Consider the following 22,585-nt stretch of genomic DNA (forward strand, 5'->3'; position numbering starts at 1 on the left):
CTAAAGTGCCAAAAGTCAGCCTTTTGACATGTTCCTGTAAGCATCCTTTGTGACTTCTTAGGAAGATTTTTATCTACTAACGCCAGCATTTCTCCAAGTTTTCACCATTGTAAAGCCCTAGTTATTTTGTTGCTTTGACAGTCATTTCTGAAGATGATTATTTATTTAATGTGATTAGTGACGAGTTTTAAGAGAAAAAAAACCAACCTGTCCCTTATTTTAAGGTCGACCCTGTTACATGAACTTAACTTTTTTTTCAAAAGAAACATTGATAAATATCTGATAAATATCATAGTGTAAACGCAGGTGAGCTGGTTCTACTCATTTTGACAATTTTCTGGTGTTTTGTGCTGGAAAAGAGAGCGAGTCGAGCATAACACGTCAACCCTGTTACCAATTAATAGGCTAGAAATGTAAATAATTGTTGTGAAGCTTGCATTCAATTACCCCTCCCTGTTGCACACAACAAGCTTCCCCCTGTCACAAGGGGATTATGGACGATTTAAGATGAAGCCTTAAACCCTGTTATGGTTAGCCCTGTTATGGTCAACTCCGTTATGGTCAACCCTGTTACGATCAACCCTGTTACTTTTTATTTGGCACCTAATAGGCACTTACTGTAGTCTTTTTTTTAATGTAACCTCTTGAGATGGGAAAACATGTTTATCATGTAGTTGAACATGTGCTCTTTTGACTAGTGTAAAACTTTTATTTTTTTTATTTTTACATTCTGTCATAAAGGCACCTAATTGCTGGAATGACCTTTATGCTTTTTCAGACAAATGTGATGATTAAGGTCAGTTCTAAGATTGAATACACGCTGATACAGTATATAGTCTCATGGTTTATGATACCATTTTTGCTCATATTTCAGCAACATCCAGGGAGCACAGAGTCAATTAGCATTTTGGACTACATTAAGGGGAAATGCTTCTAAAATCAGAGGTCATTGAGCCATTTTCAAAAGGCTTCTTAATTGAGCGAAAAAGCTGTTTGCCTCTTATAGGATCTTAAAGTGATTAGCTGTGGGTATAATTCAATTTAGAATTTGACCTCTGGGCGCAAACTGCCATCCGGTAACAAATGACTCTGTAGATTGGGCTTTCATTAGGTCTGTAGTGACCAAAAGATTTAAAAAAGGATGTCAGGCAGCATCGATATGTTGCTAAATGCTAAAAGCAGCTTCTACGGAGTCCCATCCTTCATTTAGGCTCTTAGCCCATTGTATTATGCTTGTGTCCATATACCTGTTTTTGGAAGCCCTTTAGCGCATGCTGGTATAGGGTATTGATTTAACAGCAATCCATTTCAGGGATTTTGATCTGTTTGATTGATCACAATGGTTTTGTGAAGTGCATTCTTGAGTAAGTAACTAGCCAATCCAGTTAATATTAGTGAAATTGCATAAAGTGTTGATCTAAATGACCCTCTTCTTGATTTTTGCTGTTGTTGTGCAGCTAAGGTCTAGTAAGGCACAGTACAAGCCTATAAAAGGTTAGCAGAAAGACAGACATTCTGGTTGTTTTATTCTACCAGACAAGCATAGCTCTACTACACTCTCCTTGATATGGAAGCTCTTCACATAGAATTACACATGCAAATGGTTTCGTGCATGTTTGGATTATTGAAGTGATATTCCTGTTAATGTGCCCTTTGACCCCTATAGGCCCGTATTGCATTGTCATGAGCTAAGAAACGGCATTTACATTGACATGGGTATCATGTTTGTTACGTAACAGTCATGCTGCAAGGCACAGCTGCAGTATAAGCCACTTATGGCCTTATTGTCATGCTCTGATTCCTCAGAGGATCACTCTCTACACGTAGGATGAGTGCACTAACGCTCACAGACTGATATGGGTTGAGGCGATGCCCAGTAGTAGGAGTCTGGGGAGCATATAGAGATAGGCCTAATCTACAGTGCACCAGAAAACCACAGGAACCCAGCTGTTCCTGTGCTCTGATGGGAGGGACTATGCAGTGTAAAGAGATCCAGACACATTTTCAGAGGTTTGGATGCTTCCCTCTCGTGTGTGTGCCCTTACAACAAAAAAACACATGTCAAATTTGCACTTTCACATATGAAATAGCTGTTTTCACACCTTGAGCTTAAATTTCACATGTGAAACCATATTTTCACATTTATTCAATTTAGAGTTCACTGGCATTACAGAATTTGCAATTCCATATGTGGAAACATTGCTACTGCAACATGTTAACACCACCTTCACACATGTGAGGAGAATAACACTATTTCACCACCACATGTGAACTTGCAATTCCATCTGTGAAAGTTTGATTTTCACATGTGAATATTTCTAACATGTGACACTGCAATTCAGATTGTCACATGTGTTTGATTTTTACATGTGAACGTGCATATCCAATTTTAACATGTGAATCCGCAAATTTCACGTGCAACCGCAATTCACAAGTGAGGTGAGAAAATGTTTTTTTCCCTCATGTGAAAAGGTGGTGTTAACATGTTGCAGTAGCAATGTTTCCACATATGGAATTGCAAATTCTGTAATGCCATTCTGTAAAAGGTAACTTAGCCTACCTGAGTATAATGATTCAAGTGTCTTAAAAATAAAGATATATTAAAAGATGTATTATTTCTGAGCCATCCATTCAGAGTGTTACTGCTGGTGTTAACATGTGAACAATAAATTGAATACATGTGAAAATATGGTACATATCATAACGACTTAGTTTCACCATCAAACATTGTCCACTATCATCATTCAAAGCACTGACTTTAAAAAAAATCATATTGTCTGAAAGCGTTGAAAATGCACTGAAAACATTTACATACATAATCTATCCAGCTAAAAATAACAATGTGATGTCAAAACAAGTTGACTTTGAGGTTAAAGACAGTATGTTTAACAATTTACCTGATTTTGCTAACCTTTGGACAAAATCAAAACAGCAAATTATGAATTTGTGATTAATCACAACAAATCCTGCAAATTTCATTTATTCCCATTATAATGTGAAAATGCACATGTGAAAGTGAAGCGGACATGAGTCGGTCATGGTTGCTCATGGTCACGTGATGAGGTAGTCCTGCTTGCGACTTCAAAATTTGTGTTTGCCCTCTTGGTCGAATGATCAAGACGTTGGCTTCTCCCATAGGAGTCCCGGGTTCTAATCCCGCCAGTTACAAAAGCATACATGTAAAACTTATAATATCACATGTGCGATGTTGGGAAACCACATGTGTCTGAGTCATGTGAAAATGTGAATCTTCACACGTCTAAAAACCACATGTCAGTTTTTCCCACGTGACATTTTTCCACATATATTTGTTCACGTGAAAAATGTATGTGAAATATCACAAGTGTCTGAAAACAGTGTTCTTTTCACCTGTGGTTTTGTCACCTGTGATTTTGTGACTAGGGTGGGCATTCTAGTTTCTTTATTTCTTTATTTCTATGTTTTCTGTTTTCTGTTTCTATGTTTTGGCCGGGTATGGTTCTCAATCAGGGACAGCTGTCTATCGTTGTCTCTGATTGGGAATCATACTTAGGCAGCCTGTTTTTCCACCTTAGTTGTGGGTAGTTGTCTGTGTTAGTGGCCTGTATAGCCCTAGTCAGCTTCACGTGTGGTTTTTTGTTGTTTTTTGTTTTTGTTGGCGACATTCATAATAAAAATAAATGTACGCTTACCACGCTGCACCTTGGTCCGGTCATTTCCACCCTGACGACGATCGTGACAGATTTATATATATATATTTGTAAGGGTGTGTCTTTGTTGATTCTTGGTATAATCTGTTGTAAATCTTTTTAATCTGTATAGACTACATATTAAGGGAATTTGATCAACTCTTGCCACACTGACTGAATCTACTCATCTCCGATGATGCCATCATTAGTAAAATATGGCATGAAAAGCATAGATACAGTAGTTGAACATTTGCCCATTTCCCACATCAATTCCTTACTATAGTTTCGGAAGCATGTTGTCCTGTATACACGCCAGCTACTGTGGCCTACAGCAATAGGCTTTTACTTCAAATGAAGCTACATGAAACGTGTATTTTGTTCCTGCCCTTTGAAATGCACTGGTTTGTGAGATGAAGGATCATTTAAATGAGGCTGCAGCAGTTGTGACGCTTCTGAATACTCATAACTGCCAGCTGTGAGTCTCAGCTGTGTATTTACATAGTCCTCAATAGACACGTTGATTAAGAGAAGCGAGTATAGGGGAGAGACGCATAATACTACAATCCAAATGATTCCATGGGTTATCACCTGACATAAACAGGTGACCGTAGTTCACAATGAATTACATCGTTATCTTGAATTGAATTGCATCGACACACTGTATAATAAACCTTGTAGTGTTGAGGATTTGGCTTGTGGCTTGTTCTACCATGTCTAATAATAAGACTGCTCTTCTGTCTCTCTGTAGAAATATCGTCAGTGCATAGCTGGACTGCTAGCCCCATCTTATGGAGTTATGGAAAGTGGTGGACCCATCCCTGACAGTGAGTACAAGACTACAGCGCCGTCAGCAATGTCCATCTACGATGCTCCTTACTGGCCTACCTCTCACCTTTACTATGGAAAAAGTGATATCAGCAGTCTGAAAGTCATGTCTAAGAATTGGGGTAATTTCCCCTCCAGAAAAGGTTTTGAAGTGTAATAACTAATTGTGTTTTTCCTGAGGGGGGAAAAACATCACCCTCTTCTTACTGTAGAAATCTCCCTTGGCGACTGACGTAATGTAACTCACTCCTCAAGGAGATTTTAGTTGACACATATCTACATTCAACATAGCATTGAGATGATGTATTAACATCAAAGTACTATATTTGTGAAAATGCACCAATTGTTGCAGAGAAATAAGTAGTGATGTATTGGCTTTCAACTTTTTACCGATGATTGACTACACATTTAAACATTTTCATTCAGGAATGCCGGACAAAGAGAACATAAGCAACAACGCTTTTGGATCCATCTCTAAACATCTGAGTAAGGTACAGTAGAACGTCCTGAACGCAAAACTGAGACTTCATCATTACATATCAGAATGACTTAGTTTCACCATCAAACATTGATTTTTTGGATGATGATAGTGGACATTCAAAAAGCACTGTGTGACTATGGCGGTAACCATGTGATCTTGACAACCCAGAGACAAAATCTAACGTTAATGACCAGCTACTCATCTGTGTACAAGAGATCAGTAACCACTTTATGTGAAGTGAATATCATCCAGATTGAACACTGTTGTGAATGGAAGAGTGACAGCGGGTGGTAAAGGGATGGTTATTTACTCCTATTTACATGCTGCTTGCGTGGGCCCTGATCTAACAACATCCTCTTTAGTTACCAGAAGCTCAAAATAAGTCTGGAATATCGAGCTTGTTTAAAGTTTGACTAAATATAAACAAGGTGGCAGCTGAGACCAAGCTTCCGTTAGTGTGCAGCATGTCCTTAATAGTTCCCTTTCCACCTTAACCCGGTTGTGACTTCCTTACCTCCATACAGATAACATGGTGCCACTCTGGGGTTTCATGATTTATTATGGCTTGGGCTTTGTTCCTGTTTTTTTTTCTCCAGACCAGCCAAAACATGTGCACTATAAATAACTACAATGATAATTGTAATTTTGTTGTTGTTTTTTAGCAAATCCCCCCCTGCGGTTGAATTGTTGGTAAATATTTGCCTAACTGGAAGGCTCTACATATTGTAGTCATAACAACAAAAAAATGCAGTGACTTATGTAATTCATGTGCAGTGCCTTCGGAAAGTATTCAGACCGCTTGACTTTTTCCACATTTTGTTACGTTACAGCCTTATTCTGAAATTGATTAAGGCAAAACATTTTTTTTTAAATAAATCTACACACAATACCCCACAAAGCAAAAACAGTTTTTTAGAAATGTTTGCTAATTTATATATATATATAAAAAAACTGAAATCACATTTACATAAGTATTCAGACRCTTTACTCAGTACTTTGTTGAAGCACCTTTGGCAGTGATTACAGCCTCGAGTCTTCTTGGGTATGATACCACAAGCTTGGCACACCTGTATTTGGGGAGTTTCTCCCATTCTTCTCTGCAGATCCTCTCAAGCTGTCAGGTTGGATGGGGAGCATCGCTGCACAGCTATTTTCAGGTCTCTCCAGAGATGTTCGATCGGGTTCAAGTCCGGGCTCTGGCTGGGCCACTCAAGACTCAAGGACATTCAGAGACTTGTCCCGAAGCCACTTCTGCATTGTCTGGGCTGTGTGCATAGGGTAGTTGTCCTGTTGGAAGGTGAACTTTCGCCTTTTCATCAAGGATCTCTCTGTACTTTGCTCCATTCATATTTGCCTCAATCCTGACTAGTCTCCCGGTCCCTGCTGCTGAAAAACATCCCCACAGCATGATGCTGCCACCACCATGCTTCACCGTTGGGATGGTGCCAGGTTGCCAACAGATGTGACGCTTGGCATTCAGGCCAAAGAGTTCAATCTTGGTTTCATCAGACTAGAGAATCTTATTTCTCATGGTCTGAGAGTCCTTTAGGTGCCTTTTGTCAAATTCCAAGCGGGCTGTCATTTGCCTTTTACTGAGGAGTGGCATCCGTCTGGCCACTCTACCATAAAGGCCTGATTGGTGGAGTGCTACAGAGATGGTTGTCTTTCTGGAAGGTTCTCCCATCTCCACAAAGCAACTCTAGAGGTCTGTCAGCGTGACCATCGGGTTCTTGGTCACCTCCCTGACAAGGCCCTTCACCCCCGACTGCTCAGTTTGGCCGGGCGGCCAGCTCTAGGAAGAGTCTTGTTGGTTCCAAACTTGTTCCATTTAAGAATGATGGAGACCACTGTGTTTTTGGGGACCTTCAATGCTGCAGACACTTTTTTTTTTACCCTTCCCCAGAATCCTGTCTCGGGGCTCTACGGACAATTCCTTCGACCTCACAGCTTGGTTTGGCTCTGACATGAACTGTGGGACCTTATATAGACAGGTGTGTGCCTTTCCAAATCATGTCCAATCAATTTAATTTACCACAGGTGGACTCCAATCAAGTTGTAGAAACATCTCAAGGATGATCAATGGAAACAGGATGCACCTGAGCTCAGTTATACCCAGATACAAATAGACTTCCAGTCACTGTGCTAAAGCCAGTTAACATTGGCTTGCGACACTATCTCTTAACTTCCTTCATACTAGACCTAATTTCCAAAATTCTGAAGTATCCCTTTAAGCATCTATGTAAGTATTGTTCTTGGCTGTGAGAGAAATTAAGTTAGAAAGGAGGTGTTATAGAGTTTGAACAGTCCTCATGTCCACTTTATAGTATAGAGTGCTGCTGTATGTATAGTTCCGTTTGATTCTTCTCTGCTGTAGAACTCATGAATACCACATCCATACATAACTTGTTCAAGGTGGTTTCTGTGCTGTGGATCCAAGGGTTGGGATGTAAGCACAGACAGTAGACACCAGCTGTTGTTTTAACTTCCGATTTAACAGGGCCCTGTTGACAGTGGAGGTTGTTAGCATGGTTGTCAATTGGGTATGGCCCAACACCAACAATTGAAAATGGGCTACTGAAATCATTCCAATCCTGATTTTTAAAGGCAGATGCAGTATTAGCAGGCTGACTTTAGGACCATGGGAATGCCTGGGAGTGGGAGGGAAGGCTGTTGGTATGGCTGGCTGGCTTTTTGGAGACTGCATCTATACAGCTGTCATTTTGCCATACCCTAGGTTTATCTGAAAGTACGCCCTTGGTTGATAGTGGTAAAGGCTACATCTTCACAAGGGCCTAATCTCTGTCATCATTGATAGGGAGGGAACTGTGACCATTCACTAAAGTCTGTATCGTGTGTCATACAATCTCAAATGTTCTTATCATCCCTGTCCTTCATTTTGTGCTTTTATTTTGAAATCCGTTTTTAAAAATGTTATTGAACCAGATAGGCCAGTTGAGAACAAGTTTTCATTTACAAGTGCGACCTGGCCAAGATAAAGCAAATCAGTGTGACAAAAACATCAATACAGAGTTACACATGGGATAAACAAACTCAATAACACAATAGAAAAATCTGTGTACAGTGTGTTCAAATTAAGTAAGGAGGGAAGGCAATAAATAGGCCATAGTGGGAAGGTAATTACAATTTAGCAATTAACACTGGAGTTCGTGAGGGAGATACAAGTCTCCAACTTCAGGGATTTTTGCAATTCACTCCAATCATTGGCAGCAGAGAACTGGAAGGAAAGGCGGCCAAAGGGGGTGTTGGCTTTGGGGATGATCAGTGAAATATACCTGCTGGAGCGCGTGCTACGGGTGGGTGTTGCTATGATGACCAGTGAGCTGAGATGAGGCTGAGCTTTACCTAGCAAAGACTTATGGATGACCTGGAGCCAGTGGGTTTGGCGACGAATATGTAGCGAGGACCAGCCAACGAGAGCATACAGGTCGCAGTGGTGGGTAGTATATGGGGCTTTAGTGACAAAACGGATGGCACTGTGATAGACTGCATCCAATTTGCTGAGTAGAGTGTTGGAGGCTATTTTGTAAATGACATCGCCGAAGGATCGGTAGGATAGTCAGTTTTACGAGGGTATGTTTGGCAGCATGAGTGAACCAGGCAAGGCAGTCATTAGCGAAACCAAGGCTGTTGAGTCTGCCGATAAGAATACGGTGATTGACAGAGTCGAAAGCCTTGGCCAGGTCGATGACGACTGCTACACAGTACTGTCTTTTATTGATGGCGTTTATGATATCGTTTAGGACCTTGAGCGTGGCTGAGGTGCACCCGTGACCAGCTCGGAAACCGGATTGCATAGCGGAGAAGGTGCGGTGGGATTCGAAATGGTTGGTGATCTGTTTGTTAACTTGGCTTTCGAAGACTTTAGGAAGGCAGGGCAGGATGGATATAGGTCTGTAACAGTTTGGGTCTAGAGTTTCTCCCCCTTTGAAGAGGGGGAAGACCACGGCCGCTTTCCAATCTTTAGGAATCTGACGATACGAAAGAGCGGTTGAACAGACTAGTAATAGGGGTTGCAACTATGGCAGCGGATAATTTTAGAAAGAGAGGGTCCAGATTGTCTAGCCCAGCTGATCTGTAGGGATCCAGATTTTGCAGCTCTTTCAGAACATCAGCTATCTGGATTTGGGAGAAGTGCGGGAGGCTTGGGCCAGTTGTTGCGGGGGGTGCAGAGCTGTTGGCCTGGGTATGGGTAGCCAGATGGAAAGCATGGCCAGCCGTAGAGAAATGCTTATTGAAATTATCGATTATTGTGGATTTATCGGTGATGACAGTGTTTCCTAGCCTCAGTGTAGTGGGAAGCTGGGAGGAGGTGCTCTTATTCTCCATGGACTTTAGTGTCCCAAAACTTTTTGGAATTAGTGCTGCAGGATGCAAATTTCTATTTCAAAAAGCTAGCCTTTGCTTTCCTAACTGACTGTGTATATTGGTTCCTGACTTCCCTGAAAAGTTGCATATCGCGGGGAGTATTTGACGCTAGTGCAGTATGCCACAGGATGTTTTTGTGCTGGTCAAGGGCAGTCAAGTCTGGGGTGAACCAAAGGGTATATCTGTTCTTAGTTCTACATTTTTTTGAAAGGGGCATGCTTATTTAAGATGGTGAGGAAAGCACTTTTTAAAGAACAACCAGGCATCCTCTACCTACGGGATGAGGTCAATATCCTTCCAGGATACCCGTGCCAGGTTGATTAGAAAAGGCCTGCTCGCAGAAGTGTTTTAGGGAGTTTTTGAAATCCATGATGTTTCCGTGTGTACGTGTGTGTGCGTTTTCCAGTCAATGTCATGTCATTTTACTTTTCAGAAATCCTTCACAGAAAGCCCAGCCAAACTTCATCCTAAATCCATTTCTCAGGTAGTAAAGGCCATCACACCAATAGAGGCCATCTCATCTGTATCTGTCCATTGATCTCCTTTTCTCTCCTCTATTATAAGGCCTGGCCTCTCCTCTAGTATAAGGCCCATTTTCTCCCCACAGGTCCCATCTGAGAAGATCATGCGAGCAGGGAAGGTTCTACGTGATGCCATCCTCTCCAGAGCTCCCCACATCATCCGAGACAGGAAGTACCACCTGAAGACATACAGGTGGGTTGGAATATCCCCTGTACCATGTACACCTGGCACACTCATATCACAGTACGTGTACATCTGTCTGTCTGTGTTGGTTATGTTTGTTTTTTGCTGTATGTATTTCCTGATGTGATGTGTGTATCTCCTGCAGGCAATGCTGTGTGGGAACAGAGCTGGTTGACTGGCAGATGCAGCAGAGCTCCTGTGTTCACTCTCGCATTCAAGCAGTGGGCATGTGGCAGGTGCTGCTGGAGGAAGGAGTTCTCAACCACGGTGAGCCAGAACAGTCCAGTAGACCGTACTAAGAGTAACCTCGCTGTCTGTCTGTGTGCATGTGAAAGCCGGTCCATTTCTCAACCCGTCTGTGTTCTCTGTTTGTTGGGGTTGCAGTGGACCAGGAGCTGACCTTCCAGGACAAGTATCTGTTCTACCGTTTCTTGGATGATGAGCAGGAGGACGCTCCCCTGCCCACTGAGAAGGAGGCCAGGGAGAGCGATGAGGAGCTGCAGGATACCCTCCTCCTCCTCTCCCAAATAGGCCCTGACGCACACATGCGCATGATCCTGAGGAAACAGTAAGATCAGAGATCACCACCTGCGGGTAGGATGTATGCAGTTCTGGAAAGTTTGGGTTAGGCAAGATAAATAAGATATGTAAGCAAAGTGCAAAGCTGATGTGAAGGTCCTGTTTAAAGTTAATACGTTTTCAAATTATTTGTTTTATTGGTGCATGTTTCCCCTTCCCCAGGCCAGGACAGAGGACAGCGGATGATTTGGAGATAATTTATGATGAGCTGCTCCATATAAAAGCCTTATCGCACCTATCCACCACTGTGAGTACAGATTCGGTTACATTCATAATTCATTGTCGGCCTGTATACAGTGGCTTGCGAAAGTATTCACCCCCCTGTCATTTTTAGTATTTTGTTGCCTTACAACCTGGAATTAAAATGAATTTTGGGGGGGGGTTGTATCTTTTGATTTACACAGCCTGACTATCACTTTGAAGATGCAAAATATGTTTTATTGTGAAACAAACAAGACAAAAAAACAGAACTTGAGCATGCATAACTATTTACCCCCCCCAAAGTCAATACTTTGTAGAGACACCTTTTGCAGCTATTACAGCTGCATGTCTCTTGGGGTATGTCTCTATAAGCTTGGCACATCTAGCCACTGGGATTTTTGCCCATTCTTCAAGGCAAACTGCTCCAGCTCCTTCAAGTTGGATGGGTTCTGCTGGTGTACAGCAATCTTGAAGTCATACCACAGATTCTCAATTGGATTGGGGTCTGGGCTTTGACTAGGCCATTCCAAGACATTTAAATGTTTCCCTTTAAACCACTCGAGTGTTGCTTTAGCAGTATGCTTAGGGTCATTGTCCTGCTGGAAGGTGGACCTCTGTCCCAATCTCAAATTTCTGGAAGACTTAAACAGGTTTCCCTCAAGAATTTCCCTATATTTAGCGCCATCCTTCAATTCTGACCAGTTTCCCAGTCCCTGCCGAGGAAAAACATCCCCACAGCATGATGCTGCCACCACCATGCTTCACTGTGGGGATGGTGTTCTCGGGGTGATGAGAGGTGTTGGGTTTGCGCCAGACATAGCTTTTTCCTTTATGGCCAAACAGCTCAATTTTAGTCTCATCTGACCAGAGTACCTTCTTCCATATGCCTTTTGTACAGCACTTTGAGATATCAGCTGATGTACAAAGGGCTATATAAATAAATTTGATTTGATTTTGGCGAACAACAAACGTGTTAGCTTACTTTTTTTCTTTAAGCAATGGCTTTTTTCTGGCCACTCTTCCGTAAACCCAGCTCTGTGGAGTGTACGGCTTAGTGGTCCTATGGACAGGTACTCCAATCTCCGCTGTGGAGCTTCAGGGTTATCTTTGATCTCCTTGGTGCCTCTGATTAATGCCCTTCTTGCTTGGTCTGAGTTTTGGTGTGTAGCCCTCTTTTGGAAGGTTTGTTGTGGTGCCATATTCTTTCCATTTTTTAATAATGGATTTAATGGTGCTCCGTGGGATGTTCAAAGTTTCTGATATTTTTTTATAACCCAACCTTGATCTGTACTTCCCCACAACTTTGTCCCTGGCCTGTTTGGGGAACTCCTTGGTCTTCATAGTGCCGCTTGCTTGGTGGTGCCCCTTGCTTAGTGGTGTGGCAGACTCTGGGGCCTTTCAGAACAGGTGTATATATACTGAGATCATGTGACAGATCATGTGACACTTAGATTGCACACAAGTGGACTTTATTTAACTAATTAGGTGACTTCTGAAGGTAATTGGTTGCACCAGATCTTATTTAGGGGCTTCATAGTCCACTTTTCAGTTAATCATTTTTTTTTTCTTCACTTCACCAATTTGGACAATTTTGTGTATGTCCATTACATGAAATCCAAATGAAAATCCATTTAAATTACAGGTTGTAATGAAACAAAATAGGAAAAAGGCCAAGGGGGGTGAATACTTTTTCAAGGCACTGTATGATGTCAACCCTGTAACCTAGCTGTGTCCCCCCCCCTGCTTCTACAGGTAAAGAAGGAGTTAGCCGGAGTACTGATCTTTGAGTCCCATACCAAAGCAGGAACCGTGTGTAAGTAGTTTAACACTGCCTCCATGACCAGAGTTCAACCCCTTTTAACTTGATCAACTTTGCACGCTATTCATTGATTTATAAATGCATTATCTATATGGAGGCAGAAAGAAAATCCCGGATTAAATAGTAAATCCTTCGTAGTTGTTTCTGTAAGTTAATGCATTGAGATGCATTCTTGGAAATGTTTTGTTGGAAAATATCCGTTTTGATATGTTATCATTTTTACTTAGTGTTCAATCAAGGGGAGGAAGGCACATCGTGGTACATCATTCTAAAGGGCTCCGTAAACGTTGTCATTTATGGAAAGGTAAAAAAAAGATTGTTCAAATGTTATTTGAATCTGGCATCTCATATGACTCATCCCCATTTGATCAGTATTCAGCTAATCACTATAGCCAATTATAGAAAATATGAGAGTGGATAAATTACATAGCAGATGTAAAAGTATTGTCCTCTGAACTTGTTTTTTTTTATGTGATAAAAGTCATCTATTTCTTTATAGAAGCACTTTTATTTCTGATTTGGTGTGTTGACTGTTTGGAACTTTTGAAATGATCAAATGGACATCTTATGCCCTTTAAGGCACAGCCATTCTTTGTTTGCTTATTCTTGTCCTGTTTCACATAGGGGGTGGTTTGCACGCTGCATGAGGGAGATGACTTTGGGAAGCTTGCCCTGGTCAACGATGCCCCCCGCGCCGCCTCCATTGTCCTACGAGAGGATAACTGCCACTTCCTACGTGTGGACAAGGAGGACTTCAATCGGATCCTCAAAGTGAGTTATCTGGGGAAGTCCTGTTTGTCCTCACAGGAGATGGCATGGCCCCCTCCAACTCTCTGTCCACTAAGTGAAATTCCACTTTATCTGTATTCAATGGTATAGTCGCCCTCTATTGTTTGAGATTCGGATTCAACATTGCAGCTTCTAAAAAGAGAGGTGTAAACGTTCATCAGAATGATGCATACATTAACCAGTTGTACCAGTTAAGAGTCAAGTCCCCGTTTTCATATATAATTGTTTTAATGATAGACTACTATCAACTTTGTGGTTCAATGGAGACAGTTGTCTGTAGGCGAGGTACGGTATAAACGCTAAAGCCAAACTGTCAGCTGTCAGTCTCTTAGCCCAATGGCCGGCTGATGGCGATATTGAGTCGTTGCCATCTTACCGTCCAAACGCTTGTATGCAGCTGGCAATACACTCATATCCCCGTGGACCGGTTCGTACCTAAAACAATCTCCTTTCAGGCTGCAAATGCATCAAGTTGCTCCTGAACTAGATTTGATGGTGAGAAGGTGGGGAAAAACGGGGAAAATATGCATACTTTATGAAACACCATTTTCCACCACCATGCTAAAGTGGTTAATACCTAGGAAGGAATGCTAGTTCCGGATGTTGCGTATCGCGTTCAGCCAATCAGGCTGCAGCATTCTGCATCCAGGGCGCAAGATCAGGAAGTAGCATTAGCCATAAAGAAAGCCCCTGTTTTTTCCCTCCTAAACTCATCAAAAAAAGAAACGTTCTCTCGCTGTCAACTGCGTTTATTTTCAGCAAACTTAACGTGTAAATATTTGTATGAACATAACAAGATTCAACAACTGAGACATAAACTGAACAAGTTCCACAGACATGTGACTAACAGAAATGGAATAATGTGTCCCTGAACAAAAGGGGGGGGGGGTCAAAAGTAACAGTCAGTATCTGGTGTGGCCACCAGCTGCATTAAGTACTGCAGTGCATCTCCTCCTCATGGACTAAACTAGATTTGCCAGTTCTTGCTGTGAGATGGTACCCCACCCTTCCACCAAGGCACCTGCTAGTCCCCGGACATTTCTGGGGGGAATGGCCCTAGCCCTCACCCTCCGATCCAACAGGTCCCAGACGTGCTCAATGGGATTGAGATCCAGGCTCTTCGCTGGCCATGGCAGAACATTGACATTCCTGTCTTGCAGGAAATCACACACAGAACGAGCAGTATGGCTGGTGGCATTGTCATGATATAGGGTCATGTCAGGATGAGCCTGCAGGAAGGGTACCACATGAGGGAGGATGTCTTACCTGTAACGCACAGCGTTGAGATTGCCTGCAATGACAACAAGCTCAGTCTGATGATGCTGTGACACACCTCCCCAGACCATGACGGACCCTCCACCTCCAAATCGATCCCGCTCCAGAGTACAGGCCTCGGTGTAACGCGAAAAAATTAATTAATTAAAAGATGTGCCCTGGCCGAGTCTAACGATAAACGCGAATCCGACCATCACCCCTGGTGAGACAAAACCGCGACTCGTCAGTGAAGAGCACTTTTTCCAGTCCAGCAACGGTGGTTTTGTGCCCATAGGCAACGTTGTTGCCGGCGATGTAAGGCAGGCATTCACCAGACAACAGGCCTACAATCCCTCAGTCCAGCCTCTCTCAGCCTATTGCGGACAGTCTGAGCACTGATGGAGGGATTGTGCGTTCCTGGTGTAACTCGGGCAGTTGTTGTTGCCATCCTGTACCTGTGTGATGTTCCGATGTACCGATCTTGTGCAGGTGTTACACGTGGTCTGCAACTGCGAGGACAATCAGCTGTCCGTCCTGTCTCCCTGTAGCGCTATCTTAGGCATCTCACAGAACGGACATTGCAATTTATTGCCCTGGCCACATCTGCAGTCCTCATGCCTCTTTGCAGCATGCCTAAAGCACATTCACGCAGATGAGCAGGGACCCTGGGCATCTTTCTTTTTCTTCTTTTTTTTTCAGAGTCCGTAGAAAGGCCTCTTTAGTGTCCTAAGTTTTCATAACTGTGACCTTAATTGCCTACCGTCTGTAAGCTGTTTGTGTCTTAACGACCGTTCCACAGGTGCATGTTCATTACTTGTTTATGGTTCATTGAACAAGCATGGGAAACAGTGTTTAAACCCTTTACAATGAAGATCTGTGAAGTTATTTGGATTTTTACGAATTATCTTTGAAAGACAGGGTAATAAAAAAGGGACGTTTCTTTTTTTGCTGAGTTTAGTTCAGGAGGAAATCGACGCCTTTGCAGCCTGAGTGGAGAATGTTTTAGGTACGAACCATCAATACTAGATCAATATCGACATCTGCCTGCGTTTGGGCTATCAGTCTCTCTACATTCTCCCTCCACAGCCTATTGTTTAGCTCCGCCCACATGCAGCTTACATTGGACTTTGATAGGACATCAAGGTCTTGATTGTGTCTACTGAAAAGCTGATGGATGATGGACATCTGTGTGATCCACAGAGGCAGACCCTTTGTATGTGGCTCATTGAGTCTTCCTCCTCCTCCTGTAAATCTCCTGTTGGCTTTGGACTGATGAGCTTCCCAAACGGCACCCTATTCCCTATAAAGTGCACATCCTGGTCAAAGTAGTGCACTACATAGACAATAGAGTGCCATTTGTGACTCCACCTCAGTCAAAATGCTGACCGCCCAGTCTCCCTGTCAGTTGTACTAGCAGACTAATCCACCATGCTTACAGTACCATAGTTCTGATGGGATGATGTAATGTAGTGCAGCCTCCATGTTAACTACCAGATGCCACTAGAGTCGGAGAGAGAAGTCATCCCAGACATTTTGGGGGATGGTCTACTCTGCAGGATTTGCTACAGTACTATTCAGTCGGAAATGTATTTATTCATTTTCAAAATCTTGTAATCCAGATAACAACCACTTGTAGTCATTAGGAATGGCATGTCATTTCATAATAAAACATAACTACAGTACAATGATTTATGATGACATAATGATCAATTGTGTGTGTCCAGGATGTGGAGGCCAACACGGTGCGTTTGAAAGAGCATTATCAGGATGTTCTGGTCCTGGAGAAGAGCCCCAGCAGCAACAGCCAGGCCTCCACCCATGGCTCCACCACCACCACCTCCTCCTCACACTACAAGTACTGAGCTAACTCTCTATCTGTCTCGCCCAGTCATCCCCTCACAATATGATTGAACTACTTTCTGTAGCAGCACTGTTCAATAGAGGTAGAGTTCTATAAGAAGTTAAAGGGGACTGTGGGTGTGTGAGATACTCTCTCCTGTTGGGAGGGTCATGTGTGTGATAATGTCTCTTGACGTTAGATTCATAACAGGGAGTGAGGTTAGTGTGAGAGGCTCTTGAAAATTTGCACAGGGTGAGTGTAAAAAGTGGGTGAGTTTGTGAGCTACCCTCGGCTAAAGAGTGTATAGTAGTGTGGATCTGGTTGTCGGGGGTAGAAGTTCTAGTGTGAAGCCAAGACTGAGGCTACAAGGCTGCAGACGTCTGTTAGCTACTAGCTAGTCTTAATGGCAGCTGCTGTCAGTGACCGCGGCTGCAGTAATGGAGAGAGACACATTAATGGTAATGACTGAGAGATGGGCTCCCGGGGAGAAGGCAGGCCCCGCGGGTCACAATCACTCCGCCAGGGTAGGCCTCTAATCAACTACAGCGCCAGTCACATATGAAGAGGGTGTCAAGCTCCTCTCCTTCCCCCGTGGAGTGCCTGGCACACACCGCCTGTGTCCCAAACGGCATCCTTTTCCCTACTTTCTTTTTACCAGAGCCCTATAGGGAATATGGTCCCATTTGGGACAGACACGGCTCGTCCTCTCTCCCCTTAACTAGCCAATCACAACAAGCCTGGCTGTAGCGTGTTGATTCTTATGGTCGAGTGGTGGTCTCTTCCTCTGTTTTACTTATGGAGAGCCTTCCACACCCTTTCTCACCCAGCCATCCCCCTAAAACCTACATCAGTGGTCAGGACCTCTTTGACTGTTTGTGGATTGTTATCTAATGTAGTAATCACAGCCAGGTATTCAGAGGACACAGGTCATTGAAGTGTGGCATAGGAACAGTAGTGAGCACTAGCAGTAAACCTGTCTGGATTAATGAAGTAGGTGATTGATTGACACTGCCATTATAGATACACTGTGATGTCTGGGACACCGGAGAAGATTCTGGAGCACTTTCTGGAAATGATGCGACTGGACTCTCACCTTAACGAATCAGGTAGAGTAGTGCACTCTGTCACTCCAATAACATCTCTCGCCACTGTGGACCATTGTATTTCTGTGTAAGGAGCCTTTAAAAAAAAATGTTGTACCTTTATTTAACTAGGCAAGTCAGTTAAGAACAAATTCTTATTTTCAATTACAAATATTTCAACCCTATGTGATATTAATAAAAAATTATCTATATATATCTATATATATTTTTTAAAGCTGCCGTCTTATCGGCTCTTAACCAAGCATGCTATTTTGTTCGTTTTTTTGCGTTGTTCGTAACTTGTTTTGTACATAATGTTGCTGCTACCGTCTCTTATGACCAAAAAGAGCTTCTGGACATCAAAACAGAGATTACTCACCTCAAATTGGACGAGGAGTTCTTCAATGAGTCGGACGAGAGGGATATACTACGGACACCCGACCAGGCCCAGATCCCCGTGATTCGTTGGAAAAAAACGTAGGTTTTGCGGAAAGAGATCAGGATGCCTTGTGAGGATCAGGCGACGAGTGGCTAATCTGCCCTTGCATTCCGTTCTGCTAGCTAACATTCAATCACTGGGGAAAAAATGGGACGAACTGAAAGCACGTAGATCCTAACAACGGGACATTAAAAACTGTAATATCTTATGTTTCACCGAGTCGTGGCTGAACGAAGACATTAATAACATAAAACTGACGGGTTATACTCACTATCGGCAGAACAGCTGCCTCTGATAAGACACGGGGCGGGGGCCTATGCATATTTGTATACAACAGCTGGTGCACAATATCTAAGGAAGTCTCAGGGTTTTGCTAACCTGAGGTAGAGTATCTCATGATAAGCTGTAGACCACACTATCTACCTAGAGTTTATCTGTATTTTTCGTAGCTGTCTTACATACCACCACATACCACAGACCGAGGCTGGCACTAAAACCGCACTCAATGAGCTGTATTCCGCCATAAGCAAACAGGAAATCGCTCATCCAGAGGCGGCGTTCCTAGTGGCCCGGGACTTTAATGCAGGGAAACTTAAATCAGTTTTACCTAATTTCTGTCAGCATGTTAAATGTGCAACCAGAGGGGGAAAAAATTCTAGACCACTCCACACACAGACGTACCAAGCTCTCCCTCGCCATCCATTTGGCAAATCTGACCATAACTCTATCCTCCTGATTCCTGCTTACAAGCAAAGATTAAAGCAGGAAGCACCAGGGATTCGGTCTATAAAAAAAAAAAGTGGTCAGATGAAGCAGATGTTAAACTATAGGACTGTTTTGCTAGCACAGACTGGAATATGTTCCGGTTCCAATGGCATTGAGGAGTACACCACATCAGTCACTGGCTTTATCAATAAATGCATCGAGGACGTCGCCCCCACAGTGACTGTACGTACATACCTCAACCAGAAGCCATGGATTACAGGCAACATTTGCACTGAGCTAAAGGGTAGAGCTGCCGCTTTCAAGAAATCCCGCTATGCCCTCTGACGAACCATCAAATAGGCAAAGCGTCAGTACAGGACTAAGATTGAATCGTACTACACCGGCTCCAACGCTCGTCGGCTGTGGCAGGGTTTGCAAACTATTACAGACTACAAAGGGAAGCACAGCCGAGAGCTGCCCAGTGACACGAGCCTACCAGATGAACTAAATAACGTTTATGCTCGCTTTGAGGCAAGCAACACTGAAACATGCATGAGAGCATCAGCTGTTCCGGATGACTGTGATAACGCTCTCCGCAGCTGATGTGAGTAAGACTCATGTCTGTAGCCATGAAATGCTTTGAAAGGCTGGTCATGGCTCACATCAACACCCTTAACGTAAAACGTCTACACCCGTAGCACTCACGTCTGTAGCCATGAAGTGCTTTGAAAGGCTGGTCATGTCTCACATCAACACCATCATCCCAGAAACCCTAGACCCCTCCAATTTGCATACCGCCCCAACAGATCCACAGATGATGCAATCCGTATCGCACTCCACACTGCCCTTTCCCACCTGGACAAAAGGAACACTTATCTGAGAATGTTATTCATTGACTACAGCTCAGCGTTCAACACCATAGTACCCTCAAAGCTCATCAATAAGCTAAGGACCCTGGGACTAAACACCTCCCTCTGCAACTGAATCCGGGACTTCCTGACGGGCCGCCCCCAGGTGGTGAGGGTAGGTAACAACACATCTGCCACGCTGATCCTCAACACGGGGGGCCCCTCTGGGGTGTGTGCTCAGTCCCTCCTGTACTCCCTGTTCACTCATGACTGCACGACTCCAACGCCATCATTATGTTTGCCGATGACACAACTGTGGTCGGCCTAATCACTGACAACGATGAGACCGCCTATAGGGAGGAGGTAAGAGACCTGGCCGTGTGGAGCAAGGACAGCAACTTCTGATTGTGGACTACAGGGAAAAGGAGGACCGAGCACGCCCACATTCTCATCAACGTGACTGCAGTGGAGCAGGTTGAGAGCTTGGCCTCCACATCATCACCAACAACCTAACCTGGTCCAAGCACACCAAGACAGTCGGGAAGAGGGCACGACAAAACCTATTCCCCCTCAGGAGACTGAAAAGATTTGGCATCGGTCCTCAGACCCTCAAGTTTCTACAGCTGCACCATCGAGAACATCCTGACTGGTTGCATCACTGCCTGGTATGGCAACTGCTCAGCCTCCGACCGCAAGGCACTACAGAGGGTAGTGTGTACGGCCCAGTACATCACCAGTGCCAAGCTTCCTGCCATCCAGGACCTCTATACCAGGCGGTGTCAGAGGGACCTAAAAATTGTCAGACTCCAGCCACCCTAATCATCATAGACTATGCTCTCTGCTACTGCACAGTAAGCGGTACCGGAGCGCCAAGTCTAGGCGCTCCGGTACCGCTTACTAAGAGGCTTCTAAACATCTTCTACCCCCAAGCCATAAGACTCCTGAACAGCTAATCAAATGGCTACCCAGACTATTTCAATTGCCCCCTCCCCCCTCTTTACACCACTGCTACTCTCTGTTGTAATCTGTGCATAGTCACTTTACTAACTCTACCTACATGTACATACTACCTCAACTAACTGGTGCCCCCCCCTCTGCACATTGACACATTGACTCTGTACTGGTACCCCCTGTATATAGCCCTGCTATTGTTATTTACTGCTGCTCTTTAATTATTTCTTATTCTTATCTCTTACTTTTTGGGGAATTTTCTTAACTGCATTGTTGGTTAAGGGCTTGTAAGTAAGCACTTCACTGTAAGGTCTACATCTGTTGTATTCGGCCCATGTGACATAAGATTTTATTTGACTAATGTAGATGAATGTGTTGTGTTCGTCATGGCTGTCGTGTTTAGATTGTCTCTGTATCATCAGAGAGAGAGAGAGCATCCGGCCTCCATGCTGCTGCTGACCTGTTTGTTCATGTTTATAATTAGCAGCGCATCACAGGGCTGATCTAATTACGCTTGGACTCCTGGCTGCTTTCATGTCCCAGCCGTCTGCGGTGACAGAGCCAGCAGCCATGTGTGATCAGGCCTGTAGTACTGTCAGCCTGCTGGCCTGGTCTGGCATCCTTTCATCTGACATCACAGGTGCCCCCCTTTCTCTCTCTCTCTCTCTCTGTCTGTCTGTCTGTCTGTCTGTCTGTCTGTCTTCTGCTTCCTCTATCTCTTTTTCTCTGTCTCTCTCTCTCTGTCTGTCTTCTGCTTCCTCTATCTCTTTTTCTCTGTCGCTCTCTCTCTGTCTGCCCAGATCCAGCTCTGGACGACTTTGTGCTCATGCACTGCGTCTTCATCCCTAACAGTCAGCTGTGTCCGGTGCTCATGGCCCAATATCCTTTCAGTCACTGAAAATAGCAAATAATTACCGTATGTTTTTGTGTGTATTTCTACTGGTGAGTATCAGTATCCCTTCTATGTATTTAAAATTGCAGAGTAGGATCTAGGATCCGGTCTGCCTTGCCAAATAATCATATTCATTGTGACTTAAATTGCAAAATGGATCCTGAATCAGAACTTCTACTCTGAGATGCTTGCTAGGCCCCTGGACTAGATGTGAAGATGTAGCGCAGATGTGTTTCTGTCCTTAACTGCCCTGCACCTACCATGCTGAGGCGTCCCAGGGCTCAGAACAGGAGCGTCTTGACTATACCCTGAACAACAAGAGGAGGGTGATCAGGCTGGTGCTGCAGTGGGCCTCAGTACATGGAGACCACCTGCAGGAGGAGGATGCCTCCCTCGCCTTCCTAGAGGTCAGTGGATGCATAACAAGTACCTCCCTATACAGGGCCCTGGTCAAAATGAGTGCCCTATGAAGAGAATAGGTTGCCATTGCAGATGTAACCAGTGTCTTCCTCACAAACCTTAATAGGCGCTCTTATTCAGCTTGTTGCTTAAAAATATACTGTTTGCTGTAATAGTATTAGTGATTTGTCATTTGATAATCCAAATTAGTTTGGGCTCATTAATCTCTCCTCATTGAGAGTGCGTTGTGTGCTGCAGGAGTTCTTTGTGTCTGTATCTGATGATGCCAGGCTGATTCCTGCTCTGAAAGATCAACTCCCAGAGTTAGAGAAGATAGTTAAAAACAAGTAAGTGTGTGAATGTATTGTTACTGCGTTGTACCTATCTTTAGTGTCCCCGGCTTCAGCATGATGTAATCTCACTTTGTTTGTCTTCTCAGCTCTGATGACGCCAGATCCTCTCAACAAAAGGTATGTCACCCAGCTATGACACAAGCACTGCAGTCATATTCTGTGCTTTTGTTTTCATTGTCAGCCCGAGCTACATCCTACTCCCACCCATGGTTTTGTTGTCATGTTGTTGAACCAACACACTTCTGTCTGTCCTGTTCTGTTCTAGCACAAAGTCCTGTTGAGGCAGTTCAGCATGGGGGATGAGAAGCTGCAGAAACGACAGGCCATCAAGAGTAATGATGAGAGTAAGTATGGCATAGTGCAGGGTTT

At 43.8% G+C, this 22,585-nt stretch overlaps 1 protein-coding gene across 5 annotated transcripts in view; it reads left to right on the forward strand.

Annotated features, from left to right (window-relative positions):
• The window catches only part of LOC111975159 (rap guanine nucleotide exchange factor 4-like), a 41,519-nt gene that overhangs the window by 11,581 nt on the left and 7,353 nt on the right, over positions 1-22,585 (forward strand). For 2 of the 5 annotated variants that reach the window (XM_024003374.2, XM_024003367.2), the window contains exons 2-18: positions 4,417-4,492; positions 4,920-4,984; positions 9,794-9,844; positions 9,968-10,074; positions 10,211-10,332; positions 10,450-10,633; positions 10,807-10,891; positions 12,598-12,658; positions 12,892-12,968; positions 13,289-13,435; positions 16,432-16,562; positions 17,568-17,653; positions 21,373-21,451; positions 21,721-21,871; positions 22,122-22,210; positions 22,303-22,333; positions 22,482-22,560. In XM_024003374.2, coding sequence (XP_023859142.1) covers positions 4,465-4,492; positions 4,920-4,984; positions 9,794-9,844; positions 9,968-10,074; positions 10,211-10,332; positions 10,450-10,633; positions 10,807-10,891; positions 12,598-12,658; positions 12,892-12,968; positions 13,289-13,435; positions 16,432-16,562; positions 17,568-17,653; positions 21,373-21,451; positions 21,721-21,871; positions 22,122-22,210; positions 22,303-22,333; positions 22,482-22,560 — 1,573 coding nt within the window. In that variant the 5' untranslated portion in view covers positions 4,417-4,464. Of the gene's footprint in view, positions 1-4,416; positions 4,493-4,919; positions 4,985-7,079; positions 7,214-8,735; positions 8,820-9,793; positions 9,845-9,967; positions 10,075-10,210; positions 10,333-10,449; positions 10,634-10,806; positions 10,892-12,597; positions 12,659-12,891; positions 12,969-13,288; positions 13,436-16,431; positions 16,563-17,567; positions 17,654-21,372; positions 21,452-21,720; positions 21,872-22,121; positions 22,211-22,302; positions 22,334-22,481; positions 22,561-22,585 lie in introns of those variants that run through there. The other 3 variants (XM_070447386.1, XM_024003381.2, XM_024003389.2) reach the window with 3 other exon arrangements.

The sequence above is a fragment of the Salvelinus sp. IW2-2015 genome, linkage group LG2 (genome assembly GCF_002910315.2).
Source record: "Salvelinus sp. IW2-2015 linkage group LG2, ASM291031v2, whole genome shotgun sequence".
NCBI classification, from domain to species: Eukaryota; Metazoa; Chordata; class Actinopteri; order Salmoniformes; family Salmonidae; genus Salvelinus; species Salvelinus sp. IW2-2015.